This window comes from Camarhynchus parvulus, chromosome 3, assembly GCF_901933205.1.
Source record: "Camarhynchus parvulus chromosome 3, STF_HiC, whole genome shotgun sequence".
Classification (NCBI taxonomy): Eukaryota; Metazoa; Chordata; class Aves; order Passeriformes; family Thraupidae; genus Camarhynchus; species Camarhynchus parvulus.
The window spans coordinates 67,547,035-67,574,780 of NC_044573.1; the positions used below are offsets into that span (position 1 = coordinate 67,547,035).

Below are 27,746 nucleotides of genomic sequence, written 5' to 3' on the forward strand. Positions count from 1 at the left end.
TCTGTCTATTCAGACCTTGAAGAGAGGTTCCTACTTGTATTGTCTGTCAAGCTCTAATATCAAAATTACAATCTCAAAATTATGCTATGAAACTAGATATCCATTTCTTAATATTGTCAATTTGGTTATAGTCCATATCCTAACAACTCAGTGAAAAGTACCTATTAGCTAAAACTATGTAAGAGAAAAACTCTGTCATTAATATATTTCAATTTTGAACATTTACAAGAAAGCTTCTAATAAAACTCAAGTATAAAGAAAAATTGAGTGTGGGATAGTCTCTGATGTTAGGCATTTTCTTCCCCTGTAATAGCTAGCTACCACAGATGTTAGCAACAAAGTCCCAACCTCATGCATCACAGAATGCAGTAAGTGAATTCAGGCATGCATAAAGCCCTAATGAAATTAAGGATACTTGTTGAGGAAGGTGATTTTTGAGGCAAAACAGTTTGCAAGAAGTAGTATTTTGAATGTAAATATGAATAAAGAAAGATGCAAATCTGCTGTGCAAAAAGGTGAGTATTGTGACATTTTAAGTTAACACAGGAAGTATCAGATCTTGCCTAATAAACTGAATTTCAAGTATATAAAGGATACTTCATCTGAACAAGCACTTGCAATCAAACTTAAAACAGAAATGAAAGCTTACAATGAAACACAGGGAAAAAAGTAACCATTGTTATATGTAAACATATGGCAGCTTTGTTCTTTCAAATGTGTGTAAAAGAATGTTTAGAATCCAGTCTATCCATATTTTTCCTATCTGAAAAAAACTTTTTTTTTCTAACAATTCATAAAGTCTGTTTGAACCTCAAGCTTCCCCAAGACTCAAATGTTTTATTTTTCAAGTGCCACTACTTACAAGGGAAAATGTTATCCAAGATAAGAAAGCAGTTACTACACTGACCACCAAGACAGTTCTTTGGGTCTGTCTTTGCCAAGACTGTTTTAGTAATGCATTCCCATCCTCTGCAAACCTGGTTCATTCAGTTTGGATCAAGATGCAACCACTGAAGAATCTGACAACTCAGTAAGGCTTCCTTATGGTTTAGAAGGAGTCAGAATCACATGAAGGAATCTATTTGCATAACAGATTTACAGTTAGTCATATGAGAAGTGTGAAATTTTGATTTGTGTTTTCTACACTTGATGCAACTAATGGAAGGATTAATTAAGAGGGGCTTGCTAGGAAATCATACACTGGATTACAGTTCAAAACGGAATTACAAAAGAAATTTTCCCAAATAAATACTATGATCTCTATTCATATGGATTCTCATTCAAAAGTCTTTTCCCATTTTATTAATTCTGATAAAAAGCAGTTTACAGAAATTACAGTCCTATTAATTGTTCTATCGAGACAATGATTTGTCCAACCTGAGTACGATAAAGATAGAGGTGAATTCCACTGTTAAGGACTTACCATAGGTTGCAAATGTTCTTCTTTGTTGTTCAAACATGAAATCATTGATGTGAGCTGGTTCTGCATATCCAGAAAGCATGTTTCTAGGTGCAGCCATTTGCTGAGTCCTAAATGGGTTTTCTGGTCCAAACTTCATCAAAAATTATAAAACAAGGTGGAGCAGAATTAGTGGTTTGTTATTTTTGTATATTTACTTTTTCAGGAAAAAAACCCACAGAAAAAAAGAGACCTGTCTTTCAAAACTGGTAAGGCAAAAATCACTTCAACTTTAAATTTCTTACTGAATAAGCTTCTTCATCTGTTATTTTACACACTAATCACACAGCTGTTCTGAACAGTTGATTTCAGGATTGAACTTTCTAGCACAGAGCTTTCTGCACAGAGCTCAGGTTGATACGAGCTACTTGACTTGTTGATACTTGACAGAACCAACAGAGACCCTCACTCACTATGGGACCAGTACAAGCATTCAGAAGACAAAACCCAAGGCTGTCCCACAGTAGGTCTCCGTAACTAAAACATTTACAGCAGCACTGAAGCAAGTTAAAAACAGTACTTTTGTTCACACACACCACGGCTTTGATATGTTGCAAACGCGCTTATGAAAAGACCAATTTATGTGGTTCCTCAAAAGGTTTTCTAAACATAAAGCATAAGTGATGTAGAAATTTGAGGCTGATGCAGTCTTTGTCTACCTAGAAGGCTAACCCTTCGTTGAAGAGAAGAAAAACTGTACAAAGAAGTTAAATATGGAGAAAAGTTAAATGTCTGAACAGCTATTTTTATGTTTCAGATAGCCTGTCAGTAATAACAAAATGGAAAGTGGTTCACATGGCACCAGGCAGTCTAAATTCAGTCTTAAATGGTTTTTCACCATATAAATTTAGCATAGCTCAAGTTACTAAAATTCTTAATATTGATGTGAATAATTAAACTGAAAGTACTTTGATTTTAATGTTAAATCCTCCTCTTAAAAGTCTTATATCTGCAAGTCTTACAAATGTTAATTTCGCCCTAATGAGCACAATGAATAAATAGCAAAAATGTGAAAAGAGTAAAGGACCACTTCAATGCAGTTCATGTTTAACTCAATATCTTTATAATGCTATTTTCCCAGCTTAATTTTTAATTTTCATAGCCATAATTCGATAAACATTTTAAGACTCTTCTTAAAAGAGCTTTATGCAGAATATTAAAATTCAAGCACTAAAAATACTAACACACTTGTGTAGAATCTATTTTTTAGTTTGCCCAATCTATATTCCAAAATGCAGCAAGCATCCAAGGAAGTTGTCTTATAGGAAAGTCACACAAAATTTATACAACCTCTTTCCTTTAAGCCAAAGGCATTTCTGCTTTAAAAACGAACATTGTTTCTTACCTCGGGTGCAAACATGGTTTCATAAGTGGGATTGTATTGAACTTCCTTGATAGCAGGATCAAGGTGGACTCCTGTTTCCACATCTTCCTGAAATACAACAGGCATATTAATAACCCACTTTTCACACACAGACATTTAAATATATGACATTACCTTATCTCAGTTCAAATTAGGGCTGTAGTACAAGTTGACACTTCCAGCATTATGAAAGAGTACTTTGGCCAAAGTTTCTATTTTACAAAAATAATGATTGCAAAACCAGTGTCAGGTGGTCACTGAGAAACTTGTCTAAAACATTTGAAGATTTTTGCATGTGAAAAATTACTTCTTTTTATTTAAAGATTTCATGCGCACATTTTAAAAACAGCAGCAAGATTGAAGAAAAGATTTTTTAGGATGTTTGAAAACCAGACTTGTAAAGAAGAAACAATTAAAATGGTCACGAATTTAATATAAAGGTATGAAAGCTAGAAATCTACAAAAGGTAGAAGGCAGAAATCACAAGTAACTATCCTGAAAGTTGCAAAGAAAAAAATTACATATCAACATTACATACAAACATTAATTATAACAATGACTTTCACAGAATCCAGTAATCCCTTATTTCCAAAAGGTACGTTTTTATACTGAAAGGTGTAAATGTAATTCAGCTTTAGTACTTAAACACATTCGTAAGTCTGTTGCAACAAAAATTTAACTTGATAGAGGAAGGGACGAAAAAGAAGGATTAACCAAAAGAATAACTTCAAGCTGCTCACAGGGAAAAATTCAGAAGGGCACATGCAGCTGAAATAGAAGACAGAGAAGAAAGAAAATGGCTGACAAGGTAGCAGTGCCCAAAAAGACCTGGTTTCAGAGCTTTATGAAGGCTCTTTCACATCATCAGAACCCCTTCCCTCATCAAGACCTCAGTTAATGAAGGAGAATGTTATTTTGCAGAATTATTACTGCCATTGCTTCTTGTATCTTTATTCTAGACAAGCAGCAATTGAAAAGGACTCAGAATGTGCTAGTATACTGACAAAATCCCTAGTAATCATACTGAAAAAGCTATCTTTGCATCATTGCTTAGTCAGTGCTTACCTACAACAGGATCCCAAAGCATCTGTGACTTACAAAAGAAAGTGGCACAACAGAGAACCGGATTTTAGCAGTTGCCTCATTAACAGAAAATTATCTCAAATAAACTCAATCTTGTTTTATATTATAGTATCTCGAAAGAACTAAATGGCACATTCTTAACTTGTTTAATATTGTTAGCTATTCTCTGACATAAGAGAATAGCTAGCAAAACCAGAAGAAGCTTTTTCTCTCCCCAATTCAACAGCAGGTTAATTACAAATTTGCTCATGCATACAAGATTTAAAAGACTTTAAACCCGATTTTCTAGAACACAGAAAAGAAAAACAGTACCTAAAGATCTTTGGCTTGTTACCTGATTATATTTGATTAAAACTGCTCAGCAAAGGAAAATAAAAGAATGTCCAAAAAACCTCCAAACAAACCAAAAACATTACATCACAAATGCCACTAATTGTTTTTCTACTAAGGCCACTGTCTTAGTAGAATTGTTAAGTCCAACCATAAGGCTTTACTCTCACCATGTTACAAATTATTTTAACAGGCAGGTCCAGGCATTGCAACGATCTTGTCTGAACCCTCAGCACTACCAGTTCTTGGCCTGACCTCATTTTTGTCATCACACCACCCTTCCAATTCACTGGGCTTGGATGTCAACAACTACTGGTACATTCACAGCCCCAATTTCATACACCATGAACTTGCCAGCAAACAGCACAGCAGGCCTAATCCTGTCATTCAGCAAAAAACCCATATGTCCCCAGTTAGAACAGGAGCATACCAAAACCACTTCCTAACCTGTGTTACATAAAAAATTACACTTCCTTTCACTGCTCCACGTCATGAGGATATTTTTCACAGATGGCTTTTTCAAGTCACATCATACAGCTTACTCTTCCAGCTACACCTAACATCTTGTCCACAAAACTCAACATTTGAGAAAATAAAAATTAATATAATATAATTGATAATAAGGCAAATTTTATCTGATCAGTGGTTAGTGACATTTAAACAGTGATTAGCTTGCTTGAAATTAGGACAGGTTTTTTTTCCTGCTCTTTAATCTGAAAAAAAAAAAATTCCAGATTTGCAAAAATGCCAAGAATTTTTCAGTTCTGCTATTTTTCCTCCTCTTTTCTTCCTGTGAAGTTCTATTATATGCTGCTTGGTAATTGAGAAAAGAAACAGATTGTGCCATAAAAGCTGATCCTCTGCTGGAGGATTACAGCAATTCTGGTTCTACTTCGCTGCTGGTGGAACAGTGCTGAGTCACTTGAAAGCCACACAATATGTTCACTCCTAGACCACCACAGGCACATTCTTTCTGTGTGAAAACCACCGAGCCTTGAAATTGAAGCACATGTTATATTTATAAGAGCTACGCTCCTCAAGACCTCCAGTCTTATTCACGTTTTCATATATTAGGGCATCAAATGACAATCTCATAACGTGCTGCTGAAGCGCATAATGGTTATCTTCTCATTACGTCATTTGGCTTTCAACTGTGCAATAACTTGAATGTGGTCCAACTACCCACTCTATTTTCTCAGTATTTTTTAAAAATGAAATCTTGATAGGAATATAAAGTATTGACACAACATGTTGCCAAATGTTAGTCCATGGCAAGAGTTCAAATTGCAGCAGACAAATTATCCTTTGGTCAACATCTGGTAAGTGCCATTTTGTACAGCATTAGGAGACTCTAGTAGGTAGCAGAAACATTAAAAATATTAACCTAGCCCATCACTGACTTCGCCAATTGCCAAGCTATCTGCATTGGTGTATTTTGGTTGTGACTTTTATTTTTTTCTTTTCCAGATGAGAGGAAAGAACTCATTGGCAACCTCTGCACAACCACACAGGTGAAGATCTCCAGGTATAACTGCATGCATTGCCAGAAGACCATTCCAGCAGAACTCATCTTCCTAGGATCCAGAAAGCAAGAAAAGGTGATACAAGTCTCACAACACTGTCCCTTTATGGTGGCAACAGCCTTAACTGCATGCATTCCAGACGCATTTGCCACAGCTCCAGCTGACAGGGAAGGGATCACAGGAGCAGCAGTCTGGCAGAGCTGTGCCTGAGATAAGGTAATCTAAGAGATCACCTCTCTGCTGTGCTGTAGCTTTTCCTTCGGTCACAGGAATGATTTATCTAAAAGCCTAAGGTGAGCAATCCATCATGTATCTTATGTGCCAAGTGTGACACAAGTGACTCTGTGGGATGGGAGATAGTTAAGCTGAAAGAGGAGGGCATCTGTGATTCCAGTGAAGGGCTAAGTATTACCCTAGATCACTTCCACTCTCAAAGGCACAGGAACCATAAAAAGGGGGGGCCAAAAAGCTCTCAAACAGATACAGTGTTCCTTTGGGGAAAGTGAAAAGTTCAGCTGTATGACTGGCAGAAAAGCAGCTGGTGCTTGCTGCAACTCAGAAATTGTATTAATATGGGCTTTATGCCATGCTGTAACATCATCAAAGGGCTGTAAACCCCACAGAACCTGGAACTGCAGAATTAAGGTTTTAGGCAGTTATGTTTTACTGAATATGGGTATCTTGAAAAACATACTAGAAGCTACAAACTTAGCTCTATGTGTCACCTCTCTGCTTTTCTCAGCACTTGTAACAAGTACCCAACTGAAATACAGTGGCTACATTGGGCACCGCATGACAAGTAAGACACATGCTACTGAAAAGTGTTCAAAAGAAAAAAAAAACATGATTGAAGGCTGAAGAAAATACAACCTGAATAGAAAAATGGAGCAACCCAATCCATATTATACAAGTTTGTAGAAATAAGGACAATCAAAAACTGAAAATGCTCACTCCACAGATCCACTGAAGTTTGGTAGACAGGTTGAATGAATGTCTGCCCACAGAGATGCAAGAATCATTGCTGATACAAGGCAAAAAGCAGCAATTATGTCATTTCACCAAACTACTTACTGTGTTGGTATGTTGTTTTGGGGTTTTTTTTAATAGATGTGATGTCTACTAACTTGCAATATCAGGTTGCTTTACAGTTCAGAGATGATTTGATGAGGTAAAAAAATTCTTTTGATAGTTAAATGCAGTCCTTTTGCACCTTCTGCTTAACAAAACACAATCACACTATTATGGGGGAATGGCACACAGGGCTGTACTCTTGAGTATTAGCATTTCCTAAGGAATATATCTTGAGACAGGAAGAAGCTTTTGATGCTAAGTGTAGACAAGGGGATGCTTCATTACAACTCCCCAGAGATCACCAAATGTCTGGTTCCTTTCAAGGCATGCTCCTTCAGTCCTACCATAAAGCTTGGCCACTTTAAAGCATAAGAAAGAGGACAAGAAATAGAAGGGATTTTAGACTACACAGTAGATCAGATTAACTTTCCTCCTTAACAGGTTCCTTAAACATGCCACAATCCTCTTTTTATTAAAAAAACACCTCCTACCCAAATGCCATAAAACAATAGCGCTACTTTTTATGAAAATCGTTTAATTTATAGCATAAAAAATAGTTCACTAATAAAAAATTATGTTAAAAAAGCTTGCTGGAAGTTTCTTTATGTGCACACAAGACAAAAATATTTCTTAAATTAAACAGCAGCAAAATCCCTGTAACAGGCAACAAAGCAAAGCCTTCAATAAAAAGACCAAGGTGCACCTTGGATGGTAACTCTGTTCCTTAGAAATAATATAATGTGGCTTATATTTTCCAGCTTCATCTCATGCAAGCAGAGAGTTTTGGTGTCTGTATGTTGGGGGTTTTTATTTTTTTTTCTGGACATTTCAGATAATAAACTTACAGCATTCCATTTCCCCAGGTATAGTCATTACTAGTTAGTCAAATAGCTGAAAAAGGGCAGGCTGCTTTGCATAACATTTAATTTGTTTTAATTATCGATCACATTAAAATGTGATAAATTAAGCCCACATCCCATGAGCCTGAGACTTAAGCAGTTTGTCACTTATCAATTCTTGCCTAAACCACTTGGGCTGTCAAATGCACATTATCTCATGCTAAAGATTTACAAATTTATTACCAAGAGATAAATAGCATTTGCAGAGAAGCTCCAACATTAACACATGGCTGTTATCAGCTTTTATTCTTTCTACCCATTCATGCACTCGTAATAGCAAATGACTGCCTCACTAACTTCAACAGAATAAAAATAAACCAGCAAGAAAAGCATATGCTAAATGGTTTTGTTGAACTAGGCTAGATTACCAGGATCTTGCAGGATGACAAGTTCTCAACATCGACTCTCTACAAGATATTTTGTGTCCAAGAAAGCTGGAAAACCCACCATGTCAAACAAGACAAACATTCCTAACAATAACACTTCCCAAGCCTACTAAGGTTCAATCGCTGCTACAGAATTGTCACATGCTACTTTGTATCTTTCTTCTCTCTATTGCTGGCAGGATTAGGTTTTAGAAAACATTAAGAAGAGTGACTGAAGTCTATTTCCTCCCCTTATGTAAAACATCTCTGGAAACCTGCATAGTGCCAAAAGTAAACTAGGTTCAAAGGAAACTGACATTTCCGATCCCTTCTCGCATCAAAGGCAACACAGATCCTCCAGCTCCTGCACTGGGCTGGGCCAGCCTTGTCATTTTAACCCAGTTAAGTGTCCTCTCCTCAAGACCACTGAAGGGCATGCTGTAGAGAAGTATCATAAAATCTGCTCCAATCTGAGCCTTACCCTGGACAGAGATCAAACAATAATTGTTCTCCCAAAAGCAAAGCTTATAGACGCAATGGTTCCTGTGATGCGATTTCTTCACAGAAAGTGCAATTTCCTGCATTTCCTTCTACGTTTATAATTCAAAAGTGAAGATAGAACTGTCAGCAGTGTTAGGCTGATTTTTTCATAGAAGTAGAAACTGTAGGAAAACTAATTGTAATTGGGTTTGACAACTGCCTGGTTGTTGGCAACTGGGCTCCCTTCCCCTTCTTGAACAGCCTCTATTTACAACACTATCATGCTTACCTACTGCTTGATGATGTATTTGGAGAAAGAAAATATCTTGATTAACCTGTCTACTGTTCCCACAAAAGAAAACATCTGCCTTATGGAAACTTGACATCTAGGGGAGCGTAAAAGCAGAGCAAGGGTGTATGACGATACTTCTGCACTCTCCCAACAGCCAAATACTTTCAGGTCTCGGTGAGACTTGATGAAATCTGTGTATTTATTGACACCTCATCCCTCAATGGATCTCCTCCAAGTACTTGTCCAGACTCTCCTTGTAACAAAATTCTTCGACACACTGTACTTTTTGGCATGAAAATAAGTCCTATTGTGCATTGCGTGAAGAGCTGCATCCTTTTATTTGCTTTGAACCTAACTCCTACTAGGTAGCTTATGGCTGCTGTAATGGAAGAGACAAGTGAGTATTTAACCCCCTTTCTATGCCATTTAATGATTTTGTAGGTGTCTATCATATTTTACACCTCAGCTGTCTGTTTTGGCCTTTTCACTACCACCTCATACAGGAGCAGAACCCTTCCTCAGCCCAGCTATCCTTCTCTAAATGTCCTGCAGTTACTACCTATCTTCTTCTGCATGAAGGGACCAGAAACACAAACTTCCATCCTTTGCTGTCTTTCTTCAAGTGATTTTAGTCGTGCTAAAAACAGTAACAGAAACATGCAACTTTCATCCAGTGGGCTTTCCTGCTTAGAATGAGAATAGAAGTGTTACTGGATTGGAGTCACCAGTAATTATAGCTGTTACCTATTATGAGCAATTTAACATCAAGATCAGCAATAGGCCTATTTCAAGAAGCAGACTGTCAGAAGAGGGTGTAACAAAAGCCAGCCCCTCAAACTTTTAAAACACAGTTGCCAACCATTAGCACAGCTTTCAATTACAGAATAATTATTTTCATAGAAATGTGACTTTACATAACTATAATGTACTTTGAAACAAGGACTCAGCAGATTTTGACTAAAAATTAAATACACGTAGGACTAACATCTTAGGGCTTTATTTGAAAGGTACACTTCAGTAGCCCAAATGATGTCAGCTCAATGTGCTAACAATGACACCTGCTCTTACAGAGAGTGAGGACCTGTTCCTGTTTAAAGCACACATAAATCTTTGGCCAGTTAACAGGCCAAAATTCTGAACCAGAACCAGCTAAAACAGAACACAGAACACCAACCATTTCAGGTTCACACTCTCAACTGCCAAAAATGCAAGGTGTGTTTGCCAGTCCCTGTAGCTGCCAGTCCCTGAGCAACTACATAAACCTTTGTGCTGGCAAGGCAAAGGGAAAACCTGTTGCTATGGGCTTAAGGGTGGTGGAAAGCCTATCCAGCGCTATTTGCCACTTATCACTAACACTCAGGAAATATTACCGATGTTAATCAGGATTTCTTTTCAAATGTGCACAAGACAGCCTGCTGGATGCTGCAACTTGAGAAGCCAGATTTCCAAGCCTCTAAGAGATAAACAAATGTAGTCACTATACACAACACAACATCTACACAAAAATATGATCAATTGTGATATGAATTAACTAACGACAACAAAGCGAAAGAGCCCATCCATCTCTTGGTCACTAGGCAAGAAACTTTTCCACGCATGTGGCAGCAAGACAGTAACAATGACAGTTACCACGGCAAGATGCCTGCTTTTGATTAGAAATTTGTTGCCTGTACAAAAAAAATCCCAAAGCTAAACCAGCAACCTCACCCTTCCCTTTCTGGTATCACAAAAGTGAGTCAATGTGATACTGAACTTGGAAAAGAAAGGTTTCCCCAACAATAATGGTACAGGAACACCAACGAGCTTTCAGGCTGCCCTTCAGAAGAGGATTCAGTTGCAGCCACCCTATCAAGTATCGACTTCACCCCAACACCCGAGAAAACCACACAGGAAAACATTTTACACAGGGAACAAGCAAGCAGGTATCTAAAGAATTGGAATCAAGGCACGCTCTGAGACGGAGCTAACACGCTTTAATAAACTTTACCCCTGCGGCTGGAATCCCCGGGAGCTCCCCGACACAAGCCCTTCCCTCCACAGCTCCGACCCCCACACCTCCAGGCAAGGCAGGGCAGGGGAGGGCAGGGCAGGACCAGGCGGCCGTAACGCATCCCTAGCGGCACCGCGCCCCTTCCGCCCCGCTTCCCCAGCCCGGGGCTGCTCCAGGCCTGCCCCCAGCGCTGTCCCAGGGCCGGCGGGCGGACACACCGCCGGGCAGGCGGGCGGCCCGGGCCCTGGAGGGCTGCCTACCTTCACGGCTACTTCCGGGGCCGCGTCGACGGGCAGGGCCGGGGGCGCGGCGGGCGGCGCCCGGAGGTGCAGCACGGCATCGCGGCTGGCGAGCACGGCGGCGGAGCGCTGGGAGCTGCCCTCGGTCTCGGGCTCCGAGTCGGGCTCCGAGTCGGAGCCGCCGTAGGAGGCGAGCGCGGCTATAGCAGCCGACATCTTGGCGCGGGGGATGACGGGACAGGCAGGTCCTGGCAGCTCAGCAAGGCTCGAGGCGTCCCTTCCCTCGCAGAACGAGCGGGGTGGAGCTGCGTCTTAAAACTGTGGCTCGTTAAAACAGAAAACACACTCTAAAGGATAAATTTTGTTACGGGATATACAGGCGTTTGATGGGAGATCTCACTTGGCTGTTGATGGTGCTTAACCTTTCAGGACTCTACAGCAGGACTACAAGCTCCAGCATGCAACGCGGCGCCGCGCTCGGAAGTTTCCCTCCGGCTCTTGCCTTCACTTTGCCGGGCGGCAGGGGAAGATAAATATTCAACAGCCCGGGGAGAACTCTAGCCGCCCACTTCTTTCCCCACACAAAGCGTCTTCGCCGTCTTTTCGACAGAGGGCAGCGGAGCGGGGAGCATGGCCCCGCAGGACCGCTGGTTGTCACCCCCGGGCTCCCACCGTCCCGACCCCGGGCCGTGCCCGGGGAGCTCCGCCCCCTCGCGCTGATTGGCCGTCAGCACACCCGGCTTCTGTACGTCACAGCGGCGGGACCCCGCCCCACCCCCGCCGGGGAGAGGGAGCCCGGCGGGCCGGACTGTACCACCTGCCCGCCAGCGGGGTGGGGGGCGGCGGCGCATGGACCAGCCCGAGCATCGGGCGGTGGGGGGGCGGCCGGGTTCGGCCGCCGGGTAAACAGCGCTTCCCCCCCGCTCCCTCCCTCCCGGCTCGGCGCGCCGCGAGAGGCCCCGCCCCCGCGCGCGCACACACGCGCACACACACAGAGACACGCGCGCGCTGCCCGGTGTCTATTGTGAAGCCGCCGGGGACGCTCCGCGCCCGCCGCCGCCCCCCGAAACACGGAGCCGCCAGCTGGGAATGGCCGGCGCCGCCTGAACTTCCAGCGCCCCGGTGGCCGCGGAGGGAGGGGCTGAGGCTGAGCGGCGTGAAGGTGCACAGCCAGGGCAGGCGAGTAAGTGCCCCTCGCCCCCCTGCCTTCCTTCCCCCGCGGTCTCTGGGGCGGGCGGGAGGGACCGGCCTCCGCTCCCCATCGCCGGCGGGGCTGCGGGACGCGCCTACCCCACAAAGGGACCGGCGCTCGCCAGGTGTTGGTCCCCTCCCCTTTGTCCGCGCCCGCGCGGGGGGCGGCGGCGGGAGGCTGTGATGGTGGGAAGGGAGGAAGCACGCCGCGGAGCCGCTTTCCTCCGTGTCCTCGCCGCCCCCGCGGGCAGGGGCATGAGGGGGGCGTGTTGCGAGGCGGCGGAGAGGAGGGGGCCGCACTTGTGCCGGAGCGCGGCGCTTGCCTCTCCTCCTCCCGCTCCTGGCCGCCCCGTGTGCCCGCGGCCGGCGCGGCGGCGGGATCGGCCGGCGGGGAAGGTGCGGGGAGCGGGGCCGGGGTCGGGCGGGGGGCGGCGGGGTGACGTCACCGCCGCCAGGTGCGGGGAGAGGCGCCCCCTCCCCTCCTGTCCCCTCCCGTCCCCTCCCGCCGCGGGGACCGGCGCTGGCGAGGGCAGAGGTGCGGACGGGCGGCGGGACCGCCGGTCGGAGCGCTGGGGGATTCGGTCCGATTCCAGGGCAGAGCTGCCCGCTGGAACACTGCTACCATTGTTAGGAGGGCTCGGAGATCGCGGGGGATGACCGGGAGCGAGGAGAAGCGCGTAGGTTCCAACTTCTCCCAGCCCGCTCCTGATCGCCTTCCTGCGCGCCCGCGGACGGGAGGAATGGGAAGGACGGAGCGGCGGCCGAGGATGGGCTGGCTGTGCCGCCAGGTGTGTGCATTGCTCGCACCTGGAGCCGTACAGTGCCATGACTTCCCTTCGATCCGCATGTGCTTTCGGAATTAAAGTGAGCACACAGTGACATCTAATTGTGACACAGTGGCATTTAATCCGATTAAATGCTCTACTTTGAATTTTCCATCCTTTTCAGCAGCCACGGTTTGAAACATTTGTTTTCTTAGCTTGAGAAGGTATCACTTGATTTTATTTGTTTGTAAAAAAAGGCTAGAATAAACGTAGAGGGCATATAGAAAGTGTTGATAGTGTGGAGTGGAGCAAGGTGCTGCATTATGATCTGTTCTGTTAGACACAGGTATGCTATGTCTTTGTATGCTAGAACAAGATTTTACCTAATAAGTCCCCCTTATTTCCACACCAAGACCTTTTGTTTGCATCTCCAACAGCTGAAATATGCTACACTGAACTAACATTTCATATGGTAGTGAGCTGACTTTTTCATCTTAAATCTAAGGATGATGAATCCATAAGTAAGGAAAACTATATGACGCTTCACATGAATCACTGCTTCTTAATATCAAAAGGGGTTCTTCTGCTGCAGTCAATTGGTTTATTGGCAGCAATTGTTAACCGATTCCATATGACTGCATTCCTTTTTCTCTTGGCATGCAGATCGTAGGTATTGTCTGAAGCTAAAAGGTGTGCTTCCTGAAAAGTGAAAAATTTCAAGGTCTGTTTGTGCAACCAGTTTGTGATGTTTTATCTGGAGAACTGTCTTGAAAATCATTAAAGTAGTTCTGCCTTGTTAACCTTGAATTTTAAGTGTTTGATTCACAAAGCTTTGGTAGCTGCCATAAGTATGTTCAACTATGTTGTGTCCAAGCATCCAAGTTCGCTTGCCAGTGAAATGTAATCATCTGGGATTCTAGATGCTTTTGTTGCAGAACCTACAAAAATCATTTACTGGTTTAAATTAGCTGCCTTCCTGGTACCAGCAGTAGTAGATAAGCAAATACATGAGAAGGTATTCAGGGCAACACTGTCTGAAGTTTCTTATTGCTTAAATAGTAGTGAAGATTAATTTTCAGCAAGCAAGCCAATGTCACTTCTGGGTCTGAAAAACTGACTTGACTGTGCTTTGAAAGTGTAGGTGGCTAATATATACCATGATCTAAAATCTGGTTTTGTCAAAAAAGCTGCGGAGTTGCTGCTGGTCATTTGTGTTGAGCTAATATACTGGCATTGTCTTGACTATCAACTGCATATTTGTCATTTCAAGAAGGGGTTGATCGGTATAAAACAAACTGAAAGGATGATACAGCTTTTCTAAAGAGCTCTGCTCATTGATTACTGTGTGCTGTATGTTCTCTTTTAACTGAGTTCCACAAAATGTGTTATGTTATGCGTTGGATGCTGCTGGTTCCAAGGCAGACTGAAGCAGTGGGTGGAAGGTGGTTTGGGTTGCTTGGCTTTGCTTTCCATCCAGCTTTTTCACTGCTGCTTTGCCTTGCACTCACTTTGCTTCTCTTGCTTTAATTTTCCAAAGGAAGATAATACTGTCTCCCTTTGTACAGTGCTTTTACATATCAAGAGCGCCTTTTAACACTTGTTTGTTGTTGCTCCTGGTGGTAAATACTATACCAAGTATTACCATGTCGTTTCCCCTGGTGAAAGGAAAGAGGAAGAAGTATTTTAAAAGAGTGGTTCCTTGAGCAGTAGAAGCCAGGCTTTTACCTTTTCTCCTTTTTTTCTTTTTTTTTTCTTTTTTTTGTATGTGTGTTTGTTCAGGGCTTTTTTAAATCCTGAGAGTGGTTGTAAGCTCTAATGGAATTTTTTTGGAGTACAGTCTCATTCTTTTGTGGATTGTCTAATGTCCGACAGGATGTTAATGCATTCTGAATCCTTTCCCTTGGTCAGGACAATCACAACATCTTGATTTCGTGAACTTAGCATTTATAGGTATCTTTGAGAATTCTGCACCTCTGACAATTTTGGTTGGATTCAGACAGCCAGTTTCCAAGTGGAGGAACACCCATCAAACACTCCCCCCCAACACTTCTTGTTTGAGACTGATTTGCTTCGCAATTTGAGGGACAATATATTAAATTTTAGCATTTTGCAAATTTTCCTCCACATCAGTCTTTTTCTTCCCTATAGTTGATCACGAAATCTGTTTCCCTCTGCTTTTAATGTATTCTATCCTACTTTCTTTTCCCTTTGCTTGCTCTTTCAAAGTTCTTTTTTTGGTGGTTTCCGTTATGCCACATGCTTTATCTCACACCCTTGTACTTTCAGCTGTTTTTTCTTCCCCACAGAAAATGATGCATATAATCCTGCTTATTCTAGTTTTTTCCTCTGTGTTTTTTAGTTCTTCTAAATTGCTATCAGTCCACTTGCATATACTCTCAATTCTCATCCACCAAGATCTGTAAGTCTGCAGTTTGGAGGAAAGAGAGGGGGGAAAAAAAAGCATGATACTTATCTGACAGAGGATTGAACCAAAATAGGAAGTTCTATTGTCTGTGGGAAATACAGATTTGAAAGAAAATGAGGGGTTTTTGCCTCTGTTACTATGTTTTTGGTTGCTGAGAAAAGGTATCATGATGTAAGCCTTCTCAGGTTACTCCTGCTGCGTTTGGATTGGGCCCTTTTATAAGCACCTGCTTGTGTGTCTGATGCATCTCAGTGTTCTCTAATTTAGCTGCTTGGAGACTGAAGCACATTTTATAACTCGCGCTCTGCTATTTCTGCTACCTTGGAGCCTCTGACTGCTGCAAGGGTGATAATACCTCTTTTCTAGTTTTTGTTATTTTGGACTAGGTCCCGGATTCTGAAAGATACCAAGGCGCCAGATTGCAAAAAGAGTTCTCTGTTCCAGTACATCTGTGAATCAGTCTCTTTAAGTTTTTTGGAAGGGATCTTGAGGTTGTCTGACACAGATTACATGCTATATATTTCATGTTTACAAGGTGTGGTTTCAAAGAAAGAATGATATGGGACAAGACTGAAACAACTTAGACAGTTGTACTTATTTCAGATGACTTTGCAAACTAAATAATATTTGTTGCAGAGCCACCTCTTCCCTAGAGGATGGAAGCTGTGCAGCTTCTTCAAGCTACTCAGCTACATATGCAGTACTGTGAACTGCATCTTACAGCACAAGCTGAATGAGTACTGTGTCAGAGAGGCAGCAAAACTAATTATAGACTTCTGGGAATATAAACTTAATTAGCATAATTACAAATTTATATTGGTTTTCTTAATTCTCTGAAAAATGTTTTTTTAAAATCAGTTAAAGGACAGAAAATGTCATCAAAAGTGTATACATTTCTGAAAATACGTGCCTGTGTTTTTGGGGAAAGCTAGATTGACAGCTTGCTTGTCTGTTGGTGTAAGAAATTACCTTACACTTTCAAAGAACTACAGAATAACAAACAAATGTAGTTACATTTTAGCAAAGCTCTTAACAAAGAGCAGAAATAATGGATAATTTTCGATGAGCTTTTACCTTTTTGTTGGCTGACTTTTCAGTTAGATACTATAGTTGCAACATGAATTCAGTCTTCTGGCAGCTGATTCCATGCAGAAGTAAACTATTATAAATGCCCTAGCAGTATGACATTTAAAACTTACTAGAAAACAGGAATCTATTCTAAAACCAGTTGTAGGTTTTTTATATAATAAAAGATGTTAAATTCTGTTGAAGAGGGTTTTTTTTATAGCTAAGGCATTTGTCCTGTCTTTTCCTCTTTCTTTTCTGCTCTGTGGTAAGCTGTATTCATTTTCTGCAAGTATTAATAGAGTGTCTCTTCTCTATTTGTCTCTTGTTTTCACAAATTGGAAAAACAAATTTGGTAGAAAATTGGTCAATAGATTTTAAGGTACTGAAGGAGAGTTTCCAACAAATACTCTGCAAGTGGTCTCAAAGTTTGCCTAGGGAATAGGTCTGAAAGTCATTGGGTGCTCTTAATGAAAAAATAATCACATGTAATTCTCATGCTTTGCAATGACAACTGCCTGTAGATAGAAGTATGTGATGACAGCAGACTGGTGGTAGACTCAGTAGTACTAACTGAAATCACTGAAATCACAAGTAGTTGGTACTGCTTCTGCAATGATAATCTACATGGGGTTTTGATTGCAAGAGTAGCGGAGTGGATTAAATATGAATATAGCTCTACTTTGCATGCACTTTTAAAAGGTGTAATTGAAGGTTCCTCGCACCAGGCTACTAAATGAAAAAGCCATAATATGAGAGGTAAAATATTTTCATGGATCACAAAAATCTCTGAGAGGAATTAACAGAAATATTAACTTATAGGAGACTTAATTTTTTTCTTAAATATTGAACAGGAGCTGTCCAATATCTTTTATTAGTCATCTGTAGAATTTTATTCATAAAGTAGAATTATTTATTGAGGATTTAAAACAATTTAATCAAATTCACAAATATTGGAAAGGTCACCTGAAAAGTCTAAGCAAGCTTTGTGAAAGGGCAGCGGGATGACAGGTAAAACTGCCTGTTGGTATAGGCAAACCAGTGTATTTTAGAAGCAGAAAATAAGTTTCCATTTATATATCTGAAGAGTTTCTAAATTAACAGTATTAATATAACAAAAATTTTGAGCATTATTATGGTTTGATAAGGTACTGTTATCCAAATTATAGCTGTAATCAGAAGTGGGCAAAAAAACAGAGGAGGAATTGCCATTGTATACAAATTCATTAATTCTTATCCGCTATTCAAAGTGCATTATTAACTGTCAATTAGTTTAAAAGAGATAAATCACACTATTGTAAAGAGTTTGATATGATGGATATGGCAGAGTTTGTCAAGGGAATGAAAAGATTGGAGTTATTTACCCAAGGAAATGAAAGAAAGTGAGGAGTGGGCTATAAAATACATGTGAATTTTTAGCTCTCCAATAGCAGATGTGAAAGCAAAAACCCCTTCAATCAGTAAAAAGCAATTTATTGAAGCCATACGTTTTTTGCAAGGAGGAGGGAATTGAGACTTTTTCCCTGTGTCTGCTAAATGTACCTGTATTTCTCTTGATAGATGCATGTATCTGTATACCTGTCTGTCATTCACTATTAGACTGTTTCTCTTGAACACACAGAACCAGCTTAAACTCCTTGCTTTACTTGCTTCAAACCAATAATTTGAACTTTGTTCTTTCTTGTCAGAGGTGACTGCTCAAATAAATTAATATTCATTGCATTGAGGTATTCTCAGTTTTCTGTAGCTGAAATAAATGTTGTAATTTCTGGGTTTTGGAGTAATTTTGTGGCTGTTTGATGTAATGAACTATTTTACACAAAATGAAGCAATCCAAAGCAGAGGGATAAGTAGTAAAACTCCTGCATCAATAGATTGAATATAGAAATAGCTTGTAGCATAGGGATGGGAAGTTTGAAAAATCATGAATGAAAATTGATGTATGAAGTGAAGCTGTCTTAGACCAGTCCAGCAAGTTTATGAGTGCCCTTTTTGGGTGTGGAGTCTTCTTTCAGAGTAGTTCTTTTGTCTGGTATCTGCACTGCATAGTAGATGTGTAGGTTATGGAAAACTGAAAGAGTGATTGACACTAAGATACTTTACTGGTAATATTTATGCTAAATACTATATTGAAGTGGCTTGTCCAGCAGCTCCTAGTTGCCAGTTCTGATGTAATGGCTGTAGAGTGGCCAAAATTAGAGTTGTTAGGTATATTTCTCTAACATGACACTGTTTGTGGTTTAAAAAGCTTTTACCTTCCAGGCGCATTCAGGTTCACATAGATTGTCAGACAGATGAACTGTACCAGATAACTGGTTTTCTACAAAAATTTCTCATTATCATAAAATTGCACCCTCCATAGTGATTTTGGAACAGGCCTTCAAGTAATTAAAAAATTGGGAAAACAACAAGTCATTTTTAAGTTGATAATATGTGGGAACTTAAGTAGTTCTACCAGCGCTTGTAAAAGTGGCATGCAGAGTCAGCTTTTCAGTAAAAAAAGGAAATGCTTAACTTGTTAAATCTTATTCAGCCACTAGCCACTGTCTGTCTGTGCAGAAATGCTTAGAAAGGTCTTTTAACTCTCAACAGCCTTTTGTTGATATTAAAGGAGAAGGCTGTGATTGACAAACTTCCCCAACTGTTTCCATGTGCAGTTGTGAAACTTAGCACGCTTGAGAACACAAGTGGAAATACAGGTTGAGTTTGTCACAGGTCTTTTCATTTGGAAGCCTCTCTTCAGGAACAAGGGCTTAACAAAAATTGTCTAATTTGTGGGGAAGGAACTTTCATTTCTGTGCCACCCAGCTACCCAGTATGGCAGTTGTTGGTCTCTGCTGGTGATACAGGACAGTGGTATTTGCTACATCTTAATACTCTGAGCAAACTGCTCTGGCTGATCCTGTTTTGGGCAGCCTCGAATGTCCTATGATTAGATGATCTTCACAGCAGAAAGAAAAATTATCTTACAGTTAATTCAGGAGATGTGATAGGTGGCTTAGACTGCTGTAGAGATAGTAATGAAAGTTTCTGGCATTGCAGTTTGATCTGAATGTTTCCTTGTGAAAACCGATCCAACCCTATACAGCACATGTGTGGTGTTGCAGGGCCCTACGCTGTAGCTGAGAAATGGCATTATATGGCAGGATGCATACAGGTATCAGTCACAGGCAGAGTGAACTAAGGTTACTTCACTCTCTTGATGATTCAAGACTGTTGTGCCACAGAAGCTTCCAGTGTGGCACCCACTGGAAGCAGTGCTGTCTGCATCCCCAGGCAAGACAAAGGGATGCATTCTGTGGCTCTGGCTAGCATGAGTAGTCTACTGAAAAAAATAAAAAATATCCCTGAGTTAAAAAGAAGTTAACAGTTTTTGTTTCCCATGGAAATGAACTTCAAGCAAATCTGCCTTCAGCAAGTTCCATGCTACAGGGAGAGATTCTGTACAATTTAGTCCAAAAAGAATATGTTGTCTACCAGCTATGATGTTTCCAGTAATGGAATTCAGATATTAGGAATTATCTGTGTCTAGCTGATTTAGCTAGACTTTTATCCATTCTACTTCTAACTATAACATTTTATTTCTTTGTCTAGAAAATGGAAGAAGTTTTATTAGCAAGGAGAAGGATTTTTGTTTATACTATTGCTCTAAAAGAGGTCCAGTTCTTGTGGGAGGAGAATTGGACCTCTCTTCCATACCTGTCACTACTCAACACATTATTTTATTCTGGGGTGACAAGTGAAGTACGTGTCTAAATTCTGGACAGGTTTGTGTTCCTCCTATATGGTCATCTGTCCTATTTGCAGGAAAGTTCAGAGTGGTGCTTCATGGCTCAAATGTTTTCAAGTACTCATTCAAGTATTCATTAAAAAATTGATAGCAGTGATATTACATCGGAAAGGAAAAGAAACCGTTTGAGGTAGATGGGATTGATCCTTAAGATCTATCATATTTCATAGATCCTTAAAGCACTACCATATTTATAGGCTGTCTTCTAGTAAGCTATAGTTTGCTCATAAGCTCACTATCTGTTTATTCATTAGAAATCTGATCAGTGTTGCAAAAAGTTCAAAACCTGTGGACCATTGCTTTGAGTGTCTGGTGATTAGGTTAATACAGCATAGCATGTAATAACTGGAATGACCTTCTCATGGTGGATTGCTGTGGCCCAATGAAGGGACATCTTCATGTATGTAAATTTGTGACCTAAAATTTTTATTAATTCTGAACTTCCATCAGCTTCTGACACCATGTGCTCTGCCTAGATATTAAAGAGTTTCCATGGGAAGTAGCTGCTTAATGATCAGTATTGTCCTAAAGTAATACTTGGTAAGAAGTTTCATGTAGAATAACATACTGGTAGAGAAAAATCTTTACTTTTAATATTTTCAATCTCTTGCCCTGTTGCGTAAAACAGCCCCTTAATTTTATCTTTCATTGTTTCTGGGAATACATTGAAAAGCAAAGCCATTTCTATATATAAACAATCTAAGTGGTTCATCTTCTGTATCTGAGCATTTTCAGAAATGTAAGTGCTTTCCAGTAGCTCAGTGCTTATATATGGAGCACTGGCTACCAAGGCTGATTTTTGAGCCTTGTGGTAAGAAGTAAGTGTTTTACATTTCTGGAATCCTAAATCATATGCTGATTATAGATATTCTAGTCCATCCTTGATTATAATGAGCCTCTTTACTAATAGTAATTTTTTTACTTGAAACTGAATGTGTCATTACAAGAAAGAGTCTCTTTAGAAAAAAAGGATTAATTTTATGAAGCAAGAAGATAAAGGTGTGGTTATAAAATAGAGACAGCTGAAAAAAAAAGCTTTAAGAGCTGTGTAATGCAGCCATAAAACATGTTGAATGTTGAGGTACTGTTCTGGTTTTTGGTCGGTTTTTGTTTTGATGTTTGCTAGAGAGAGCTAAGAATTGTGCTTGATGGTAACTTTCTAGAAGGCTGAGGGACTTTTAGGACAGATTCTTCTCTACCTGTTTTTATATCTTTTTTCCAGGAATTCATGAGATCATGTAGTAGTACTTTCAAACATGCACTATAAGACTCTTTAACTTAAATTTCCCACCTTCCTCAAAAGTCTGACTTCCAACATGAAGCTTTTAATGTTTCGGTTTTTTTTTTCCTTGCAGCTTGCATGTATGCCATTTTTGCAAGTTAGCAGTTTAGCTTATTTTTCAAGATATTACATCCATTTAGATCCCAAGACACATCTGTTAGCTTTATTTTTAGAGTGCTCAGCTACGTCTTAGCTGGAGTTGCAGACAAAATGATAGATGGTTGTGATTTTATGTTGAAACAAGAGCAACCATTTGGACACCATTGTTGATAGGATTGTAGAGAAGTCTGATTCACCTGTACTTGGGAACAGTACTTTTGATTCAAAAGAAACACTTCAGAAAATTACCTGTGGTGTGTGACTGTTGAAATGTTGAAATATCTGGAGCCTTGTAGAAGGAAAATATGTATTAAGTGGACAGAGTTATGACTCTTCAAAAAATGAAGACATTTTCAAATACTTAAAACACACAATGAAACACTTGGATAGAATAATAATAATAATAATATTGTTGAGATTGGTGTGGAGTTTTTTTTCTGAACTTTCTTAATGAAAATTTATATCTGGTACATGGTAGTCCCACTGTAGTGCATGTATGAATATTGGCTACAATTATGCAAGCCTTGGAGATAAGATTTAATAAGTGACATGCAGATCTATTTTAAAAATATAAGATCTGGAGGATGTATTGTGTGTCCTAACTGCTGAGTCATACACAAATGTTTGATCTTTTTCTGCTCCTTTGAATCTTGAATTGTTTTGTGCTTACTAGAACAATGGCAAAGGGAAGGTGAATAATATTCCAAGCTGTGTTTGTTATGTTTATAACATATTTTTAATATATGTGTTGTCTCCCACAGGAGATAGAATGTATGCTTTTGAACTCCCAGAAGACCAAGGAAGATGCTTCTGCTTAGTAGGGAGCAGACCCATTATCAAAGATGGCCCTGTCTCCTGGCCATATTTTGTAAGAGAAAATAAGGACAGCTACTTCATTTTTTGAAGGAAAGAGTGTAAGCAGCTGAGTTCATCTCCAGTGGATAGAGAAGGTTGCCTATAGATTTAAATCTGACAGATGAAAACTAGAGAAGGGATGGAATATAAAGTTTACCTGTCTTTACTGTGATTCATAGATTTTAGATTCATATTGTACTGTATGTCGGTAGTCTGGAAGATGTTAAAAGAGGTTTCTTCTCTGAAAGGCAGTCCATACTGTCATGGGCCATATGATGGGTCTGCGGCAGTGCTGGCTGATTTCCAGACATGAACAGGTAGCTGTCTTCAGCTGCCCATGTAGGTGTACTGTAAATGTTGTATTAGATCTAGGCTTTAACAGTATGGTCAGATTTCACTGAACTGTATGTAATGAAAAGTTGCTTGACACAACATGTAAATAAAAGCAAGATGGGGTGGGTTTTTTGTTTGTTTGTTTGTTTTTGTGCTTTTGTTGTTGGGGTTTTCTGTAAAAATAAAGTTGTCCGTGCAGTAGTGAAAAAATGTATCTTTTATATGATACATTAAGCTGATACACTTAGGTCTGTGGGAATGGAGTCAGTGTCTTTTAGTGTATTTATTAGAAAAAACTAAGTATGCCTCAAGCTAAACACTACTGGTGATTTGATTTTTTAAATACCTTTCCTACTCCTGTATTTCAATATGGAGTGAAGTGGTTAGGTGCACTTTGGGTAATTTAAATTTTTTTAATAATGTATTAGTAATCTTGAGTGCTGTTTGGGGACAGACAAAAATTAAGCTGATCAGTAACCTGCCATGGCTTGGTAGGGAAATGAGAATTGACAGACTGTGGAACCATATTTCATTGTGATTACAAACTTCTCTCCTTCACCCAAATTCTGGTCTCAGCAGGATCATGTTCTTCCCTGTATGTATTTAGTTTAAAGTCACAGTATTTTCCACTCACTCTTCTAAATACAACACCTCCGTAAGTGCTGATTTCCCGTCACCTTTTTTTATTGCAATGGAGCATGAATTTATGAAGGTGATTTATTCCTACAGGCAGCAGAGAGACTTTGAGCAAAAAATTCAGCACCTATCAGTGTTGTTCCCCCATTTTCAGTGTCAGATATACTTAAGCATCTCTTCCTGAATCTGGTGCTGTGCTGCAAACCTTCACTGCTATGATGCAGCTAATAAGAGCGTATATTGAACTTTTTCAAAAACAAGTAGTTTTCAAACCTTTTTCCTTGGAGCTGCTGAGCATTGTTTACAGCAGTTTGAGAAACACTACCTTGGTTTGACTATCCCTGCTCAGTTGTACCTCTGTCTATACCCACAAAACAGAGCTGAGAATGAGGAATGCAGAGAAGCAATAGGTTCACTGTCTGTCAGTGGAGAGAGGAAGGTACCCAAAACTGCTACTTGGCTAAAGGGCAGTGATGACCTTCCCTTAGAGAATGCCATCTAATGCCTTTCTTCTCACCTCAGTGTTTGCCATCCATGATCCTTCTACACCTACCCAAAATGGCCCCTTTATCTGTAAGGGAACATTATGTTTCAGTGCAACATTAAAAGCCCCTCAGGTTGACAGCTGCTGTCATGGAGAAAGAGATCCCTGCAGATATTGTGTGACTGCTGCATTTTAGTAGCTGAAGAGCCTTGAGTCACTTTGATAGTCTGTTGTGGCATGTATATAATGGATATTTCATGGAATTCATAAGTTGCTCTTTGTCAGAACATTTTGATCTTAAGGTATTAGAAACTAATTGAAGTGAACATTTCCCTTCAGCCCTTGCTGACCTCTGCAATCCACGTTACTGCTTGAAATAGTAGTTGCATTCACTCAGCCATTAAACAACTTCTAGAGCTGTACTCTGATCTCAAGAGTGTAGTTCTCTTAATGTTCTTTTTTAAGTTGGCCATAAAAGAAAGACAACAGCTACTGTCAGAAGTATTAAGCAGTAGTGTGCAATGTGAACAGGCTAGTTTAACTCACTCCTAAATATAATTCTTCTAAAAATAACTGTACTCCAAACAATAAAAATTGACGTAAGTTGACAGCATGTTTTAGCAGATGTTGACAAAATGTTGACTTCTAATTTTTGTGCTTTTAGATAAAAAAATGAAAGCAAAAAATAACTAAAAAATAATTGAAAATTTTTTTTACAAAATTAAACTCTTCTCATTGTCCTTATCTGTTTTTTTTTTTTTTTGGTCAGGTGAACTCTAAAAGAAGCATTTCATTAGTCTTCTGATTTTTTTTCCCCCTAATCTCACCATTGTCTTCTCCTTTTTTCTACAAAATGGTGATGCTTGCTGAAGCTCTAGTTTGAGCAAGAGAAAAGATCCTCAGTTGTGGAGTAAGTTACTGTTCACAGTTCTTACCTTTTTGTTCCTTGCTAAGCAAGGCAGTAAATAAAATGCTTTGTTCTCTTTTTTTGGTAGAGGTAAGTGTTGCCTGCATGATAAAGTAGAATGATGACACACAGGACTTGCTTTAATGTGTAGATATCATACACAAGGATAGGCAAGTAAATGTATTACAGACTGTTACAGCTGGTGTCAAGCTATACTTGCTTCAATTGGTGGGTCTCTTCAATGGATGTTGAAGGCTTAATCATTTTAATAGCCTCGGTAATGAATTGTAAATTATAGTTACTGCTTGAATTTTTTTTCTAATTGCTCTAAATAGTAATAAAGAATTTCTGACCATTGTTATTCTCATTGTGAGGCTTATCACTCTTACGAATATTTTAAAGGTTAGACTGCTAAAATGATATTAAATGAAATTAAATACTGTGCTTATTTTCATAAGTCCATCATTATGTATCTAAGCAAAAAACTGCATTTAATAGGAGTAGAATCTTAAAGTGAAAGCTAGAAATTTGTATCAAGACAAAGAAGATAGGAGAAGAATAATGTGTGACCAATAAATTCTACAATGTAAAGACTACAAACCATTTTGGTTTATTTGTAATAACTAGTGTAACTAGTATAATTTAAAAACTACTGATAAGGCACATGGTGTGATTCTTGGGGCTGCCCTTCCAACTCAAAATATTCTCTTATCTATGACTCAGTGATATGAAGAGGGTAAAATTTGCTGTCAGAATTTTTAAATCTTATGTCATATGGTTTTTTGGTTTTGGTTTTTTTTTCGTTATTAACAATGCTGATACGTATGGGGATTTTTTTGAGGAGTGTTTTTATATTGTGATAGGTAAAGCTTGCTCAGCAAAGAAATTTTTAGCTAACTCAATTAATTTGTTTATACCTAGGACATGAAAGAATATCATTCTAACCAAAACTTTGCAGTTACTGTTTAAAAGGTTTGTTTATGCTTTCATTTTAGACAGAACTGTATTTGGAGAGAACAAAATAAAACCATAATCCTGAGTTGTGGTGTGACCGCTTCCACGCACGGCAGCACTGAGTGATTTTTTTTTTAATTGAGAGAGTTTTATTAAAATAAAGATGCACAAGGTCAGACCAGTCATCTTCAGTGATAGATGATTTGTGTGCGAAATCCTAAAGGATTACTTTGTGACCATTCAAAACTGTAATAAATATAAATGCCATGTAACATCTCGTAGCATTTATAATTGCTTTAATGAAAGCCAAACAGAACTTTTAGAGGTTTTCTGCTCTCTTTAATGTCTGGTCAGCAGTGTTATTAAGGAAGAAGACTATTTGGTTTTATCTTATTATTGTCTCAAGACTGGCAGAAACCAATAACTACAAATGAGGTTTAAGAGGTGAAAAATAGGATTTGGAAAAGTATAGGAAATTACTAACAAGAACAGTGAGCAGCCTCAGGATCATATTGGCAGTTATGTTCTGGAAAAGATTTGCTCAGATTCCCAACTGAGTCTTAAAAACTCTGCCACCAAATTAAAGGAAGCCTCGAGTGTTGTTGTCTGCAATAATAGTCTCATTTCTGGGTATTACTAAATTGCTATTATAACACAATTTATGTGGACATCTCAGGAAACCATTTTTTAAAGTATTAAAGCTCTTCGTATGAGCCAGATTTAGCAAAATAAAATACAGACTTGAAATCTGCTAAGATGGTGTGCAAAATAACGTCTTTACTTCATTTGTTCTTCTTTGTCAGTTGCTATGTTCAAGTGAAATCCTGCCTCTTTTGATAACCTTCTTCTTTTTACACAGAATAAATAATTTTCCTGAAAAAGGAAGCTTTATATTTGTCTGCTTCTCAATGACTTTGGTTTTTTCTCACTGGTAGTTACGAGAAAGTGTCAAAGTGGAAAGTCAGAATCTAAACCTTGTCATATTCCCTTTCTTTCCAGTTACAGACTATGGATAGAGAAGTTTTGCCACAAGAAGAAAAAGTTTGGTTTAAGGGCTTCTGTGTTAATGCAACTGCTTAGATGGGCTTCAGGTGGGGATGAGTTGGGCAGATTTCAAACTTCTTTTCCCAAGCCTAGTCTTTGGCAAGAAACCTGATGAGCACTATAAACAAAAAACCAAACTGCTAAGTAAGAGGTGAGTGAAAACTTGTAGCTAAAAATTTCCCCGCTCTTTCACTTACAAGGCTGAAACAAGGACACAGACTAGTCAGTCATAATTTGAATCCACTAATTTCACATTTTGTTTTGTTTTGAGAGTGTGTTCTATCTACTTAATTTGTATCCCTCCTTGGATAAAAGCTAAACCTGACAAATGTTCTGCAACAAACCCCTGTTGCGGTCAGTCTGCCATGTGTGAAAAAGAGGAAGATTTTTTGGTTCCCTTCAGCATGGAATGAGAATTATGATGTCCATAGCTGTCTGTGATCACATCCTGGTGTGATGAAGCTGCAAGACATATGGATGGGTGGGATCAATATATGACATTATCTGTGAAGGCACTGAAGTTTAAATCATTCAGTTAAGATTGGTGAAGCAGTGCAGCAAGAAACTGTAGGGAGGAGTCAGATGGAATAGAAAAAAACAAGCATTAGTGAATTTTTTCAAGTGCCCTTCTGAATTTGAAGGGCAATGGAGGCCTCTGTGTGATTTCTCCCCTAGGAAAATTAAGTTTTAAAACTGCCAATTTTTCTCTTAAATTATTTAAAGCCCCCACCCTTTTGAAATTGGTAGTAAAATTCTCAAGGTTTCTTTAATCATGTACTAAATGTTCATAGCTTTATATATATATAGATTGTTTGCACTGTGA

General features: G+C 39.6%; 2 protein-coding genes across 3 annotated transcripts in view; one reads left to right on the plus strand and one right to left on the minus strand.

Annotated features, from left to right (window-relative positions):
* Positions 1-11,320, minus strand: part of CDC40 (cell division cycle 40) — a 36,591-nt gene extending 25,271 nt beyond the window's left edge. Inside the window, exons 1-3 of the mRNA XM_030945765.1 lie at positions 11,116-11,320; positions 2,805-2,891; positions 1,424-1,553 (exon numbers count right to left, since the gene is read on the minus strand). Coding sequence (XP_030801625.1) covers positions 1,424-1,553; positions 2,805-2,891; positions 11,116-11,310 — 412 coding nt within the window. The 5' untranslated portion in view covers positions 11,311-11,320. The remainder of the gene's footprint in view (positions 1-1,423; positions 1,554-2,804; positions 2,892-11,115) is intronic.
* A 571-nt stretch (positions 11,321-11,891) lies between these two features.
* The window catches only part of WASF1 (WASP family member 1), an 88,404-nt gene continuing 72,549 nt past the window's right edge, over positions 11,892-27,746 (plus strand). The window contains exon 1 of one of the 2 annotated variants that reach the window (XM_030944420.1): positions 11,892-12,277. The gene's annotated coding sequence lies outside the window, so the exon portion shown is untranslated. The remainder of the gene's footprint in view (positions 12,278-27,746) is intronic. The other variant, XM_030944418.1, reaches the window with a different exon arrangement.